Raw genomic sequence first — 14740 nt, 5'->3', positions numbered from 1 at the left:
CTGTAATTGCTGTAAAAGGTGACTCTAACAAAGTATTGACTTTGTGGGGTGTGAAAATGTATACTTTTTCAAGTTTTATGTTTTATGTCTTATTTCTTGTTTGTTTCACAATAAAAAAGATTTTGCCGCTTCAAAGTGGTAGGCATGTTGTATAAATCAAATGATACAAACCCCCCAAAAATCAATTTTAATTCCAGGTTGTAAGGCAACAAAATAGGAAAAATGCCAAAGGGCAGTGAATACTTTCGCAAGCCATTGTATATCAACGAATTGGCGAGGGCACTAGAACAATCTGCAGCACCCGGCCTGACCCTGCTAGAATGTGAAGTCGATATGTCTACTGTTTGCTGATGATCTGGTGCTTCTGTCACCTACCAAGGAAGGGCCTACAGCAGCACCTAGATCTTCTGCACAGATTCTGTCAGACCTGGGCCCTGACAGTAAATCTCAGTAAGACCAAAATAATGGTGATCCAAAAAAGGTCCAGTCGCCAGGACCACAAATACAAATTCCATTTAGACACCGTTGCCCTCGAACACACAAAAAACTATACATACCTTGGCCTAAACATCAACGCCACAGGTAACTTCCACAAAGCTGTGAACGATCTGAGAGACAAGGCAAGAAGGGCATTTTATGCCATCAAAAGGAACATAAAATTCAACATACCAATTAGGATTAGAGGTCTACCGATTAATCGGAATGGCCGATTAATTAGGGCCGATTTCAAGTTTTCAGAACAATCGGTAATCGTAAATTTTGGACGCCTATTATGGCCGATTATTTTACATGCTGACCACCTGTTAAGCGAGTGCAGGCAGCAAGGAGCTAAGGTAAGTTGCTTGCTAGCATTAAACTTATCTTATAAGAAACAATCAATCTTCACATAATCACTAGTTAACTACACATGGTTGATGATATTACTAGTTTAACTAGCTTGTCCTGCGTTGCATATAATCAACTGAAACTGTGTCACTGAAACTGTGTCTTGCGTTCAGTGTAAGCAGAGTCAGGGTATATGCAGCAGTTTAGGCCGCCTGGCTCGTTGCGAACTGTGTGAACACTTCTTGAAGATTTCTTCCTAACAAAGACCGTAATTAATTTGCCAGAATTTTACGTAATTATGACATAACATTGAAGGTTGTGCAATGTAACATTAATATTTAGACTTAGGGATGCCACCCACTCGATAAAATACGGAACGGTTCTGTATTTCACTGAAAGAATAAACGTTTTGTTTTCGAAAATTATAGTTTCCGGATTTGACCATATTAATGACCTAAGGCTCGTATTTCTGTGTGTTATTATATTATAATTAAGTCTATGATTTGATATTTGATAGAGCAGTCAGACTGAATGGTGGTAGGCAGCAGCAGGTTCATAAGCATTCGTTCAAACTGTTTGCCAGCTCTTAGCAATGCTTGAAGCACAGTGCTGTTTATGACTTCAAGCCTATCAACTCCTGAGATTAGGCTGGCAATACTATAGTGCCTATAAGAACATCCAATAGTCAAAGGTATATGAAATACAAATAGTATAGAGAGAAATAGTCCTATAATAACTACAACCTAAAACTTCTTACCTGGGAATATTGAAGACTCATGTTAAAAGGAACCACCAGCTTTCATATGTTCTCACGTTCTGAGCAAGGAACTTAAACGTTAGCTTTCTTACATGGCACATATTGCACTTTTACTTTCTTCTCCAACACTGTGTTTTTGCATTATTTAAACCAAATTGAACATGTTTCATTATTTATTTGAGACTAAATGTATTTTATTTATGTATTATATTGAGTTAAAATAAAAGTGTTCATTGTTCGTTCAGTATTGTTGTAATTGTCATTATTATATATATATAAAAAAATCGACCGATTAATCGGTATCGGCTTTTTTGGTCCTCCAATAATCGGTATCGGTATCGGTGTTGAAAAATCATAAAAATCATAGATTGTAACGTTCTTTGTTTCACGGAAACATGGCTCACTCGGGATACGTCATCAGAGTCGGTACAGCCACCCGGTTTCTTCACGAATCGAGCCGACAGAAACAAACATCTCTCTTGTAAGAAGAAGGGCGGGGGTGTATGCCTTATGATTAACGAGACGTGGTGTGATCATAACAACATACAGGAACTCAAGTCCTTTTGTTCACCTGACCAAGAATTCCTTACAATCAAATGCCGACCACATTATCTACCAAGAGAATTGTCTTCGATCATAATTACAGTCGTGTATATTCCCCCCCAAGCAGACACATCAATGGCCCTGAACAAACTTTATTTTACCTTATGTAAACTGGAAACCACATATCCTAAGACTGCATTTATTGTAGCTGGGGATTTTATTTATATTTTTATTTCCCCAACCAGAAACCGTGGATTGATGGCAGCATTCGCGCAAAACTGAAAGCGCGAACCACTGCTTTTAATCAGGGCAAGGTGACCGGAAACATGACCGAATACAAACAGTGTAGCTATTCCCTCCGCAAGGCAATCAAACAAGCTAAGCGTCAGTATAGAGACAAAGTAGAGTCGCAATTCAATGGCTCAGACACGAGAGATATGTGGCAGGGTCTACAGTCAATCACGGATTACAAAAAAGAAAACCAGCCCCGTCGCAGACCACAATGTCTTGCTCCCAGACAAACTAAACAACTTCTTTGCTCGCTTTGAGGACAATACAAGAGGAATACCTATGTAAGAATGCTGTTCATCGACTACAGCTCAGCATTTAACACCATAGTACCCTCCAAACTCGTCATTAAGCTCGAGACCCTGGGTCTCGACGCCGCCCTATGCAACTGGGTCCTGGACTTCCTGACGGGCCGCCCCCAGGTGGTGAGGGTCGGAAACAACATCTCCACCCCGCTGATCCTCAACACTGGGGCCCCACAAGGGTGCGTTCTCAGCCCTCTCCTGTACTACCTGTTCACCCACGACTGCGTGGCCATGAACGCCTCCAACTCAATCATCAAGTTTGCAGACGACACTACAGTGGTAGGCTTGATTACCAACAACGACGACACGGCCTACAGGGAAGAGGTGAGGGCCCTCGGAGTGTGGTGTCAGGAAAATAACCTCACACTCAAAGTCAACAAAACAAAGGAGATGATCGTGGACTTCAGGAAACAGCAGAGGGAGCAGCCCCCTATCCACATCAACTGGACAGCAGTGGAGAAGGTGAAAAGCTTTAAGTTCCTTGGCGTACACATCACGGACAAACTGAAATGGTCCACCCACACAGACAGCGTGGTGAAGAAGGCGCAGCAGCGCCTCTTCAACCTCAGGAGGCTGAAGAAATTCGGCTTGTCACCAAAAAAAACTCACAAACTTTTACAGATGCACAATCGAGAGCATCCTGTCGGGCTGTATCACCGCCTGGTACGGCAAATGCTCCGCCCACAACCATAAGGCTCTCCAGAGGGTAGTGAGGTCTGCACAACGCATCACTGGGGGCAAATTACCTGCCTTCCAGGACACCTACACCACCCGATGTCACAGGAAGGCAAAAAGATCATCAAGGACAACAACCACCCGAGCCACTGCCTGTTCACCCGCTATCATCCAGAAGGCGAGGTCAGTACAGGTGCATCAAAGCAGGGACCGAGAGACTGAAAAACAGCTTCTATCTCAAGGCCATCAGACTGTTAAACAGCCATCACTAACATTGAGTGGCTGCTGCCAACATACTGACTCAACTCCAGCCACTTTAATAATGAAAAATGCATGTAATAAATGTATCACTAGCCACTTTAAACAATGCCACTTTATATAATGTTTACATACCCTACATTACTCATCTCATATGTATATACTGTACTCTATACCATCTACTGCATCTTGCCTATGCCGTTCGGTCATCACTCATTCATGTATTTATATGTACATATTCTTATTCATCCCTTTACATTTGTGTGTATAAGGTAGTTGTTGTGAAATTGTTAGGTTAGATTACTTGTTAGATATTACTACATGGTCGGAACTAGAAGCACAAGCATTTCGCTACACTCGCATTAACATCTGCTAAACATGTGTATGTCACAAATAAAATGTGATTTGATTTGATAATCGGTCGAAATACTTGAATCAGTTATAGAACCCATTGCCCTTTATGGTTGTGAGGTCTGGGGTCCGCTCACCAAACAAGAATTCACAAAATGGGACAAACACCAAATTGACTCTGCATGCAGAATTCGCAAAAATATCCTCCGTGTACAACTTAAAACACCAAATAATGCATGCAGAGCAGAATTAGGCCGATACTCACTAGTTATTAAAATCCAGAAAAGAGCCATTCAATTCTACAACCACCTAAAAGGAAGCGATTCCCAAACCTTCCATAACAAAGCCATCACCTACAGAGAGATGAACCTGGTGAAGAGTCCCCTAAGCAAGCTGGTCCTGGGGCTCTGTTCACAAACACAAACAGACCCCACAGAGCCCCAGGACAGCAACACAATTAGACCCAACCAAATCATGAGAAAACAAAAAGGTGATTACTTGACATATTGGAAAGAATTAACAAAAAAAACAGAGCAAACTAGAAAGCTATTTGGCCCTAAACAGAGAGCACACAGTGGCAGAATACCTGACCACTGTGACTGACCCAAACTTAAGGAAAGCTTTGACTATGTACAGACTCAGTGAGCATAGCCTTGCTATTGAGAAAGGTTGCCGTAGGCAGACCTGGCTCTCAAGAGAAGACAGGCTATGTGCTCACTGCCCACAAAATGAGGTGGAAACTGAGCTGCACTTCCTAACATCCTGCCAAATGTATGACCATATTAGAGAGACATATTTTCCCTCAGATTACACAGACCCACAAAGAATGAGAAAACAAATCCAATTTTGATAAACTCTCATATCTACCGGGTGAAATACCACAGTGTGCCATCACAGCAGCAAGATTTGTGACCTGTTGCCACAAGAAAAGGGCAACCAGTGAAGAACAAACACCATTGTAAATGCAACCCATATTTATGTTTATTTATTTTCCCTTTTGTACTTTAACCATTTGCACATCATTACAACCCTGTAAAAATACATAATATGACATTTGTAATGTCTTTATTCTTTTGGAACTTCTGTGAGTGTAATGTTTATTGTTCATTTTTATTGTTTATTTCACTTTTGTATATTATCTACTTCACTTGCTTTGTCAATGTTAACAAATGTTTCCCATGCCAAAAAAGCACCTTGAATTTAATTACATTTAATTGAAGAGAGAGAGAGAGAGCGAGAGAGAGAGAGAGACACACAGAGCGACACACACAAAGAGAGAGATACAGAGACAGTGTCAGAGACACAGAGACACAGAGACAGAGGTATGTGAGGTATGTGTTTAGTGCACTAGGTAGTGTACGACGTGGGCTACCTACCGACACCATCTTCCCCTCGGAGGGCATGAAGGCAGGCCTGTTGCTCAGCCTCAGTTTGGTCTGCAGGGTGTTGAAGTTGATCTCTAGTTGGCACTTCTCCTGGACCTTAATAATCACAGTAAAAACACACAGTAAAAACACACAGTAGACCCTTTCATCCAAAGTAACTAACATACATTTTTCGTATTATTCTGAAACCTTTGTCTCTTTTTAAAGGGGAACCCCCCCCCCCCCCTTTCACAGATACAACACAAAGTACAGAATTAGGAATTAATGACACAAGTCTAACAATCCAAGTGTTGGCCCCAGCGGGAGTCAAACCTTGGGGGGTTTGTGTTGGCGGCGATAGTCCCTGAAGTCCTCCAGCTTCTGCTGCATGGCCTGCATGGTGTTCTCTGGAGCACGGTTCTCCAGCCAGGGGACGGTGCGACGGATCCACTCCAAGAGCTATGATTTAGGGACAGGGGACAGACAGCGCAGGTATAACGGGGCAGCGAGGGCAAAAACAAGGAGCGGTTAAAGGTGGAGGTTAAAACAATGAGAAAAGGAATGGACAGAGACAGAGAGAGAATGTTGTTACTAATAGTGAATAACTCGTGTCTTTAGGACAGTGAGAAATTAGGAAGCTAATTAACTGAAGCACAATTCATTTGTTAGTCTGGTCCCAGATCTGTTTGTGGTATCATTCCACCCACTCCTTATCATGTTAAACAAGACAAGGAGTTTGAAGAAGTGGCATGATGGCACAAACAGATCTGGGTACCCAGGCTATTCATTTTGTGGCGTTACACTTGTCATATTTCTGATACTTGGTTGTCACCCTGAACATCGTGTTGTATATTTCTGATACTTGGTTGTCACCCTGAACATCGTGTTGTATATTTCTGATACTTGGTTGTCACCCTGAACATCGTGTTGTATATTTCTGATACTTGGTTGTCACCCTGAACATAGTGTTGTATATTTCTGATACTTGGTTGTCACCCTGAACATAGTGTTGTATATTTCTGATACTTGGTTGTCACCCTGAACATCGTGTTGTATATTTCTGATACTTGGTTGTCACCCTGAACATCGTGTTGTATATTTCTGATACTTGGTTGTCACCCTGAACATAGTGTTGTATATTTCTGATACTTGGTTGTCACCCTGAACACCGTGTCACCTGTGTTGTGGGACCTGGTGAGGTCTGAGTCTCTACGGTCTCTACACTGTCAGAGCAACAATCCTCTGGACTTGTAGAAGAAGGAGGTGAGGGGAGCAGGGAGATGGGGCAGAGAGGTGGGAGAGACGGTGGTGCAGGGACATTAAGGGGAGGAGGAGGACAGAGGAGGGACAGAGTGCTCACATCACTAGCCAGCTTCTCGTAGTCCTCCATCAGCTGCTCATTCTCCTGGTTGACAGCCAACACCTTGCAGATCCTATTGGCCGCTGTCTCCGCCTGGGGGAGGAACAGGAAGGAATACATTCTATCATCACCATGGGAACTGTTACAGTAGTCAGTGAGTTAGACATGACATGGCTGCATTGCATAATCAATAATCAAAAATAATATCTAACTCTCTCTCCCTCTAGATACTTAACTGTCTATCTAGATATCTAAACCTGAATGAAATACATTTTGTCTAATGTGTATTTATGTGATATTTGAGTGACAAAAAATGACAATATCTAACGGCTAAAAAACAGAAATAAAAAAACGTTAACTGACATGCGTGATGATGTACTACCCAACTTGGGCGATGATGTACTACCCAACTTGGGCGATGATGTACTACCCAACTTGGGCGATGATGTACTACCCAACTTGGGCGATGATGTACTACCCAACTTGGGCGATGATGTACTACCCAACTTGGGCGATGATGTACTACCCAACTTGGGCGATGATGTACTACCCAACTTGGGCGATGATGTACTACCCAACTTGGGCGATGATGTACTACCCAACTTGGGCGATGATGTACTACCCAACTTGGGCGATGATGTACTACCCAACTTGGGCGATGATGTACTACCCAACTTGGGCGATGATGTACTACCCAACTTGGGCGATGATGTACTACCCAACTTGGGCGATGATGTACTACCCAACTTGGGTGATGATGTACTACCCAACTTGGGTGATGATGTACTACCCAACTTGGGCGATGATGTACTACCCAACTTGGGCGATGATGTACTACCCAACTTGGGCGATGATGTACTACCCAACTTGGGCGATGATGTACTACCCAACTTGGGCGATGATGTACTACCCAACTTGGGCGATGATGTACTACCCAACTTGGGCGATGATGTACTACCCAACTTGGGCGATGATGCACTACCCAACTTGGGCGATGATGTACTACCCAATTTGGGCGATGATGTACTACCCAACTTGGGCGATGATGTACTACCCAACTTGGGCGATGATGTACTACCCAACTTGGGCGATGATGTACTACCCAACTTGGGCGATGATGTACTACCCAACTTGGGCGATGATGTACTACCCAATTTGGGCGATGATGTACTACCCAACTTGGGCGATGATGTACTACCCAACTTGGGCGATGATGTACTACCCAACTTGGGCGATGATGTACTACCCAACTTGGGCGATGATGTACTACCCAACTTGGGCGATGATGTACTACCCAACTTGGGCGATGATGTACTACCCAACTTGGGCGATGATGTACTACCCAACTTGGGCGATGATGTACTACCCAACTTGGGCGATGATGTACTACCCAACTTGGGCGATGATGTACTACCCAACTTGGGCGATGATGTACTACCCAACTTGGGCGATGATGTACTACCCAACTTGGGCGATGATGTACTACCCAACTTGGGCGATGATGTACTACCCAACTTGGGCGATGATGTACTACCCAACTTGGGCGATGATGTACTACCCAACTTGGGCGATGATGCACTACCCAACTTGGGCGATGATGCACTACCCAACTTGGGCGATGATGCACTACCCAACTTGGGCGATGATGTACTACCCAACTTGGGCGATGATGTACTACCCAACTTGGGCGATGATGTACTACCCAACTTGGGCGATGATGTACTACCCAACTTGGGCGATGATGTACTACCCAACTTGGGCGATGATGTACTACCCAACTTGGGCGATGATGTACTACCCAACTTGGGCGATGATGTACTACCCAACTTGGGCGATGATGTACTACCCAACTTGGGCGATGATGTACTACCCAACTTGGGCGATGATGTACTACCCAACTTGGGCGATGATGTACTACCCAACTTGGGCGATGATGTACTACCCAACTTGGGCGATGATGTACTACCCAACTTGGGCGATGATGTACTACCCAACTTGGGCGATGATGTACTACCCAACTTGGGCGATGATGTACTACCCAACTTGGGCGATGATGTACTACCCAACTTGGGCGATGATGTACTACCCAACTTGGGCGATGATGTACTACCCAACTTGGGCGATGATGTACTACCCAACTTGGGCGATGATGTACTACCCAACTTGGGCGATGATGTACTACCCAACTTGGGCGATGATGTACTACCCAACTTGGGCGATGATGTACTACCCAATTTGGGCGATGATGTACTACCCAACTTGGGCGATGATGTACTACCCAACTTGGGCGATGATGTACTACCCAATTTGGGCGATGATGTACTACCCAACTTGGGCGATGATGTACTACCCAACTTGGGCGATGATGTACTACCCAACTTGGGCGATGATGTACTACCCAACTTGGGCGATGATGTACTACCCAACTTGGGCGATGATGTACTACCCAACTTGGGCGATGATGTACTACCCAACTTGGGCGATGATGTACTACCCAACTTGGGCGATGATGTACTACCCAACTTGGGCGATGATGTACTACCCAACTTGGGCGATGATGTACTACCCAACTTGGGCGATGATGTACTACCCAACTTGGGCGATGATGTACTACCCAACTTGGGCGATGATGTACTACCCAACTTGGGCGATGATGTACTACCCAACTTGGGCGATGATGTACTACCCAACTTGGGCGATGATGTACTACCCAACTTGGGCGATGATGTACTACCCAACTTGGGCGATGATGTACTACCCAATTTGGGCGATGATGTACTACCCAATTTGGGCGATGATGTACTACCCAATTTGGGCGATGATGCACTACCCAACTTGGGCGATGATGTACTACCCAATTTGGGCGATGATGTACTACCCAACTTGGGCGATGATGTACTACCCAATTTGGGCGATGATGTACTACCCAATTGGGCGATGATGTACTACCCAATTTGGGCGATGATGTACTACCCAACTTGGGCGATGATGTACTACCCAACTTGGGCGATGATGTACTACCCAACTTGGGCGATGATGTACTACCCAACTTGGGCGATGATGTACTACCCAACTTGGGCGATGATGTACTACCCAACTTGGGCGATGATGTACTACCCAACTTGGGCGATGATGTACTACCCAACTTGGGCGATGATGTACTACCCAACTTGGGCGATGATGTACTACCCAACTTGGGCGATGATGTACTACCCAACTTGGGCGATGATGTACTACCCAACTTGGGCGATGATGTACTACCCAACTTGGGCGATGATGTACTACCCAACTTGGGCGATGATGTACTACCCAACTTGGGCGATGATGTACTACCCAATTTGGGCGATGATGTACTACCCAATTTGGGCGATGATGTACTACCCAATTTGGGCGATGATGCACTACCCAACTTGGGCGATGATGTACTACCCAATTTGGGCGATGATGTACTACCCAACTTGGGCGATGATGTACTACCCAATTTGGGCGATGATGTACTACCCAATTTGGGCGATGATGTACTACCCAACTTGGGCGATGATGTACTACCCAATTTGGGCGATGATGTACTACCCAATTGGGCGATGATGTACTACCCAATTTGGGCGATGATGTACTACCTAATTTGGGCGATGATGTACTACCCAATTTGGGCGATGATGTACTACCCAATTTGGGCGATGATGTACTACCCAACTTGGGCGATGATGTACTACCCAACTTGGGCGATGATGTACTACCCAACTTGGGCGATGATGTACTACCCAACTTGGGCGATGATGCACTACCCAACTTGGGCGATGATGTACTACCCAACATGGGCGATGATGTACTACCCAACATGGGCGATGATGCACTACCCAACTTGGGCGATGATGCACTACCCAACTTGGGTGATGATGCACTACCCAACTTGGGCGATGATGCACTACCCAACTTGGGTGATGATGCACTACTCAACTTGGGCGATGATGTACTACCCAACTTGGGTGATGATGTACTACCCAATTTAGAAATTGCACCTTGTTCATTCTACTATTACAACTTTCAAGTTTAAAGCCGGACTAGGGCTGTGGCGGTCACGAAATTTCGTCAGCCAGTGATTGTTCAGCAAATAACTGTCGGTCTCACGGCAATTTACCATTAATTAACATAATCACATTTAGCATCTCCACACATAGCCTACAAGCCATTAAAAAAATGACATAGCCTACACCTTCACAATAAATCCATTATTTATGTTAGACAGGTCTAAAGAAAAATGATATGAAGAAAATGTAGTCTATTTCAAAAGAACAGAATAGCATACTCTGAGTTGTCCTTATGTTAGGTCCTGATCTGGCTATGCCATATGGCTGTGGGCTACACTAGTTCATTTGCTTAGCATTTCGTGGTAGTATTTTATAGTATGAAGAATACAATTGAACAAAGCTGAATAAAATAGAAAGGATATTTTCTCCAAACGATTTGAGGGAGTGCGGACATGCGGCTATTCTGTGTTGAGCGGTTAACAGGTATTCCTATATGCTTCATTTAGAGTTTTTAATGTAACTTTAGTTGTTCTACGTTGGGCTATATGTGTTGATTTGTAATACATTGTAAGGCTGCATGATGAGACTCTAATGATGATTTGAAAAAAGTTGCTTGAAAGGCATGAGCTCTGCTTTGTTTTTTTTGCTCAGGCTGTACACACTTCATCAGTCTCTCATTCACAATTTGACAAGCACTTGATAATGCCTCTAATTTCAGGGCGACATCCCCTTTGTGTGGCCGTAATGCACCCTAAAAAGATCCATGCCTTTTGCGGCCCAGAGTGCTGCGTTGTGCCCTTCTCCCTGAGTGCTGCGCGCTCCGAAGCGCCTCTCACTCACACGGCTCTCCATCACGTGATCGGGTCTTTCTCATAGGCTACAAGTGAAGACAGACACATCGGGGACTCAACTGCGCACGTCCTTATCCAATTCCGAGCTGCATATTGAAGATATTGGAAGAACTGTCCACATTTACTTTTCGGCAGCCAACAAGATGAGTAGACCTAACGAACAGCAAAAGCCTATGTCAATCTACAATCCCCCATAGTACAACATTTGACCTATTCTATTCTGTGCAACAAATAAATATTCCAAACATAGTCTGGGACAGTTGTGGGATGCGATAGATCCCAAATTAATACAACCACTAGCATGAAAAAAAAAAGTTTTAAGGCAATATGGCTGACGCAACAGATCAGAACGTTTAGCTTAAAACGTTGATAAACTATTAGGCTATTTCTTCACATTATAAGCACAGCAATACGAACATGGCAGTAGGCTATAAGCGTGAATGTTCCATTAGCGGGAAAACACCATTATCAAAAGTGACCGCAAATGCGATTATACATGTAATGCTTTTATCATAAAGGTGCATTTTATATGGTGAAAATTATCTTCCCCAAACTTGAAACTCACACGCTGCTTATGTATGCCAGTTAGGCTCTACACACCTTGTAAAGCGGATTAATGTGCTTAATTTTAAGAAGTTATTTGGCCACTTTAGTTTAGATACAAATCTTATTAAAACATATAGGCCTATGGGCTAGGCTTCATGAGGTGTGAGACTATTATTCAAACAAGTCACAAAAAAGTCATTGTTTCTTATGCTGGGCATCATTCACAAGTGATAATATATAATTCACAAGTGATAGGCTAATATTGTCACCCATCAGACTATTCTTGATGTAATCTTGTCTTTACATACACTAAATAATATATGTGTGAAATTTGTTTTGATTTAGAATGGGCCATTATCTCTGTCCTTGTCTCAAAACAGGGAGAGGGGGAAAAAGACATGTCATCTATGCACTTAAATAGCTAAAGGTGGAAGCTTTTCCCGTGGTTTATTTTCATGCCAGCCAGGTAGGCTATACACCTGTTGTAAAGATAAGCAATGTGCTTAATATTAGAAAAGTTGAGAAATAAATATAGAAGGCCTAGCCTACAGAAAGCTGATGGCATCCTCCTCTTTTTAATAGAGGCCATCACTCTGTTTTCTCACGCAATTGCATAGCCGATTGAAATGTTGCGCAACATGAGCTCATGGGCTCTCATGAAGTGTTTGATTCGATTTCCGATTACATTTTGTATTTATGTCAGAGTGATTAGAGGGACAATAGAGTGCTGAGTACCAGGCAGTTAGCTAGTTTGGTAGACTACTAATGACCATCAGCAGCATCAGAGCTTGGAGAATCCTAATTTGACTGCCTTCATGACTGATAACCGCTGGTGTGGCGGTAATACGGTCACCAAAAAAATACATATTTAAAAACCTGCCGAACCATCGTGACCCACAATTTGGGAACCACAGTCCTAGGGCAGCTTCCTCCCTGCACCACTGTCCTAGGGCAACTTCCTCAGTGCACCACTGTCCTAGGGCAACTTCGACCCTGCACCACTGTCCTAGGGCAACTTCCTCCCTGCACCACCGTCCTAGGGCAACTTCCTCCCTGCACCACTGTCCTAGGGCAACTTCCTCCCTGCACCACCGTCCTAGGGCAACTTCCTCCCTGCACCACTGTCCTAGGGCAACTTCCTAGGGCAACTTCCTCCCTGCATCACTGTCCTAGGGCAACTTCCTCCCTGCACCACTGTCCTAGGGCGACTTCCTCCCTGCACCACTGTCCTAGGGCAACTTCCTAGGGCAACTTCCTCCCTGCACCACTGTCCTACGGCAACTTCCTCCCTGCACCACTGTCCTAGGGCAACTTCCTCCCTGCACCACTGTCCTAAGACAACTTCCTCCCTGCACCACTATCCTAGGGCAACTTCCTCCCTGCACCACTGTCCTAGGGCAACTTCCTCCCTGCACCACTGTCCTAGGGCAACTTCCTCCCTGCACCACTGTCCTAGGACAACTTCCTCCCTGCACCACTATCCTAGGGCAACTTCCTCCCTGCACCACTATCCCAGGGCAACCTCCTCCCTGCACCACTATCCTAGGGCAACTTCCTCCCTGCACCACTATCCTAGGGCAACTTCCTCCCTGCACCACTATCCTAGGGCAACTTCCTCCCTGCACCACTGTCCTAGGGCAACTTCCTCCCTGCACCACTGTCCTAGGGCAACTTCCTAGGGCAACTTCCTCCCTGCACCACTGTCCTAGGGCAACTTCCTCCCTGCACCACTGTCCTAGGGCAACTTCCTCCCTGCACCACTGTCCTAGGGCAACTTCCTCCCTGCACCACTGTCCTAGGGCAACTTCCTCCCTGCACCACTGTCCTAGGGCAACTTCCTCCCTGCACCACTATCCTAGGGCAACTTCCTCCCTGCACCACTGTCCTAGGGCAACTTCCTCCCTGCACCACTATCCTAGGGCAACTTCCTCCCTGCACCACTATCCTAGGGCAACTTCCTCCCTGCACCACTGTCCTAGGGCAACTTCCTCCCTGCACCACTGTCCTAGGACAACTTCATCCCTGCACCACTATCCTAGGGCAACTTCCTCCCTGCACCACTGTCCTAGGACAACTTCCTCCCTGCACCACTGTCCTAGGGCAACTTCCTCCCTGCACCACTATCCTAGGGCAACTTCCTCCCTGCACCACTGTCCTAGGGCAACTTCCTCCCTGCACCACTATCCTAGGGCAACTTCCTCCCTGCACCACTATCCTAGGGCAACTTCCTCCCTGCACCACTGTCCTAGGGCAACTTCCTCCCTGCACCACTATCCTAGGGCAAATTCCTCCCTGCACCACTATCCTAGGGCAACTTCCTCCCTGCACCACTGTCCTAGGGCAACTTCCTCCCTGCACCACTATCCTAGGGCAACTTCCTCCCTGCACCACTGTCCTAGGGCAACTTCCTCCCTGCACCACTATCCTAGGGCAACTTCCTCCCTGCACCACTGTCCTAGGGCAACTTCCTCCCTGCACCACTATCCTAGGGCAACTTCCTCCCTGCACCACTGTCCTAGGGCAACTTCCTCCCTGCACCACTGTCCTAGGGCAACTTCCTCCCTGCACCACTATCCTAGGGCAACT

General features: G+C 45.4%; 1 protein-coding gene across 3 annotated transcripts in view; it reads right to left on the bottom strand.

Moving 5' to 3' along the window:
• LOC139553996 (alpha-actinin-1-like) overlaps positions 1-14740 on the bottom strand; it is a 118371-nt gene that overhangs the window by 22062 nt on the left and 81569 nt on the right. For all 3 annotated transcript variants that reach the window (XM_071366851.1, XM_071366852.1, XM_071366853.1), the window contains exons 9-11: positions 6727-6819; positions 5700-5825; positions 5379-5483 (exon numbers count right to left, since the gene is read on the bottom strand). In XM_071366851.1, coding sequence (XP_071222952.1) covers positions 5379-5483; positions 5700-5825; positions 6727-6819 — 324 coding nt within the window. The remainder of the gene's footprint in view (positions 1-5378; positions 5484-5699; positions 5826-6726; positions 6820-14740) is intronic.

Source organism: Salvelinus alpinus, chromosome 25 (genome assembly GCF_045679555.1).
Source record: "Salvelinus alpinus chromosome 25, SLU_Salpinus.1, whole genome shotgun sequence".
In the NCBI taxonomy this organism is placed as follows: Eukaryota; Metazoa; Chordata; class Actinopteri; order Salmoniformes; family Salmonidae; genus Salvelinus; species Salvelinus alpinus.
Note: the sequence above shows the minus strand (reverse complement) of the source record. Positions and strands in the feature narration are given on the sequence as shown.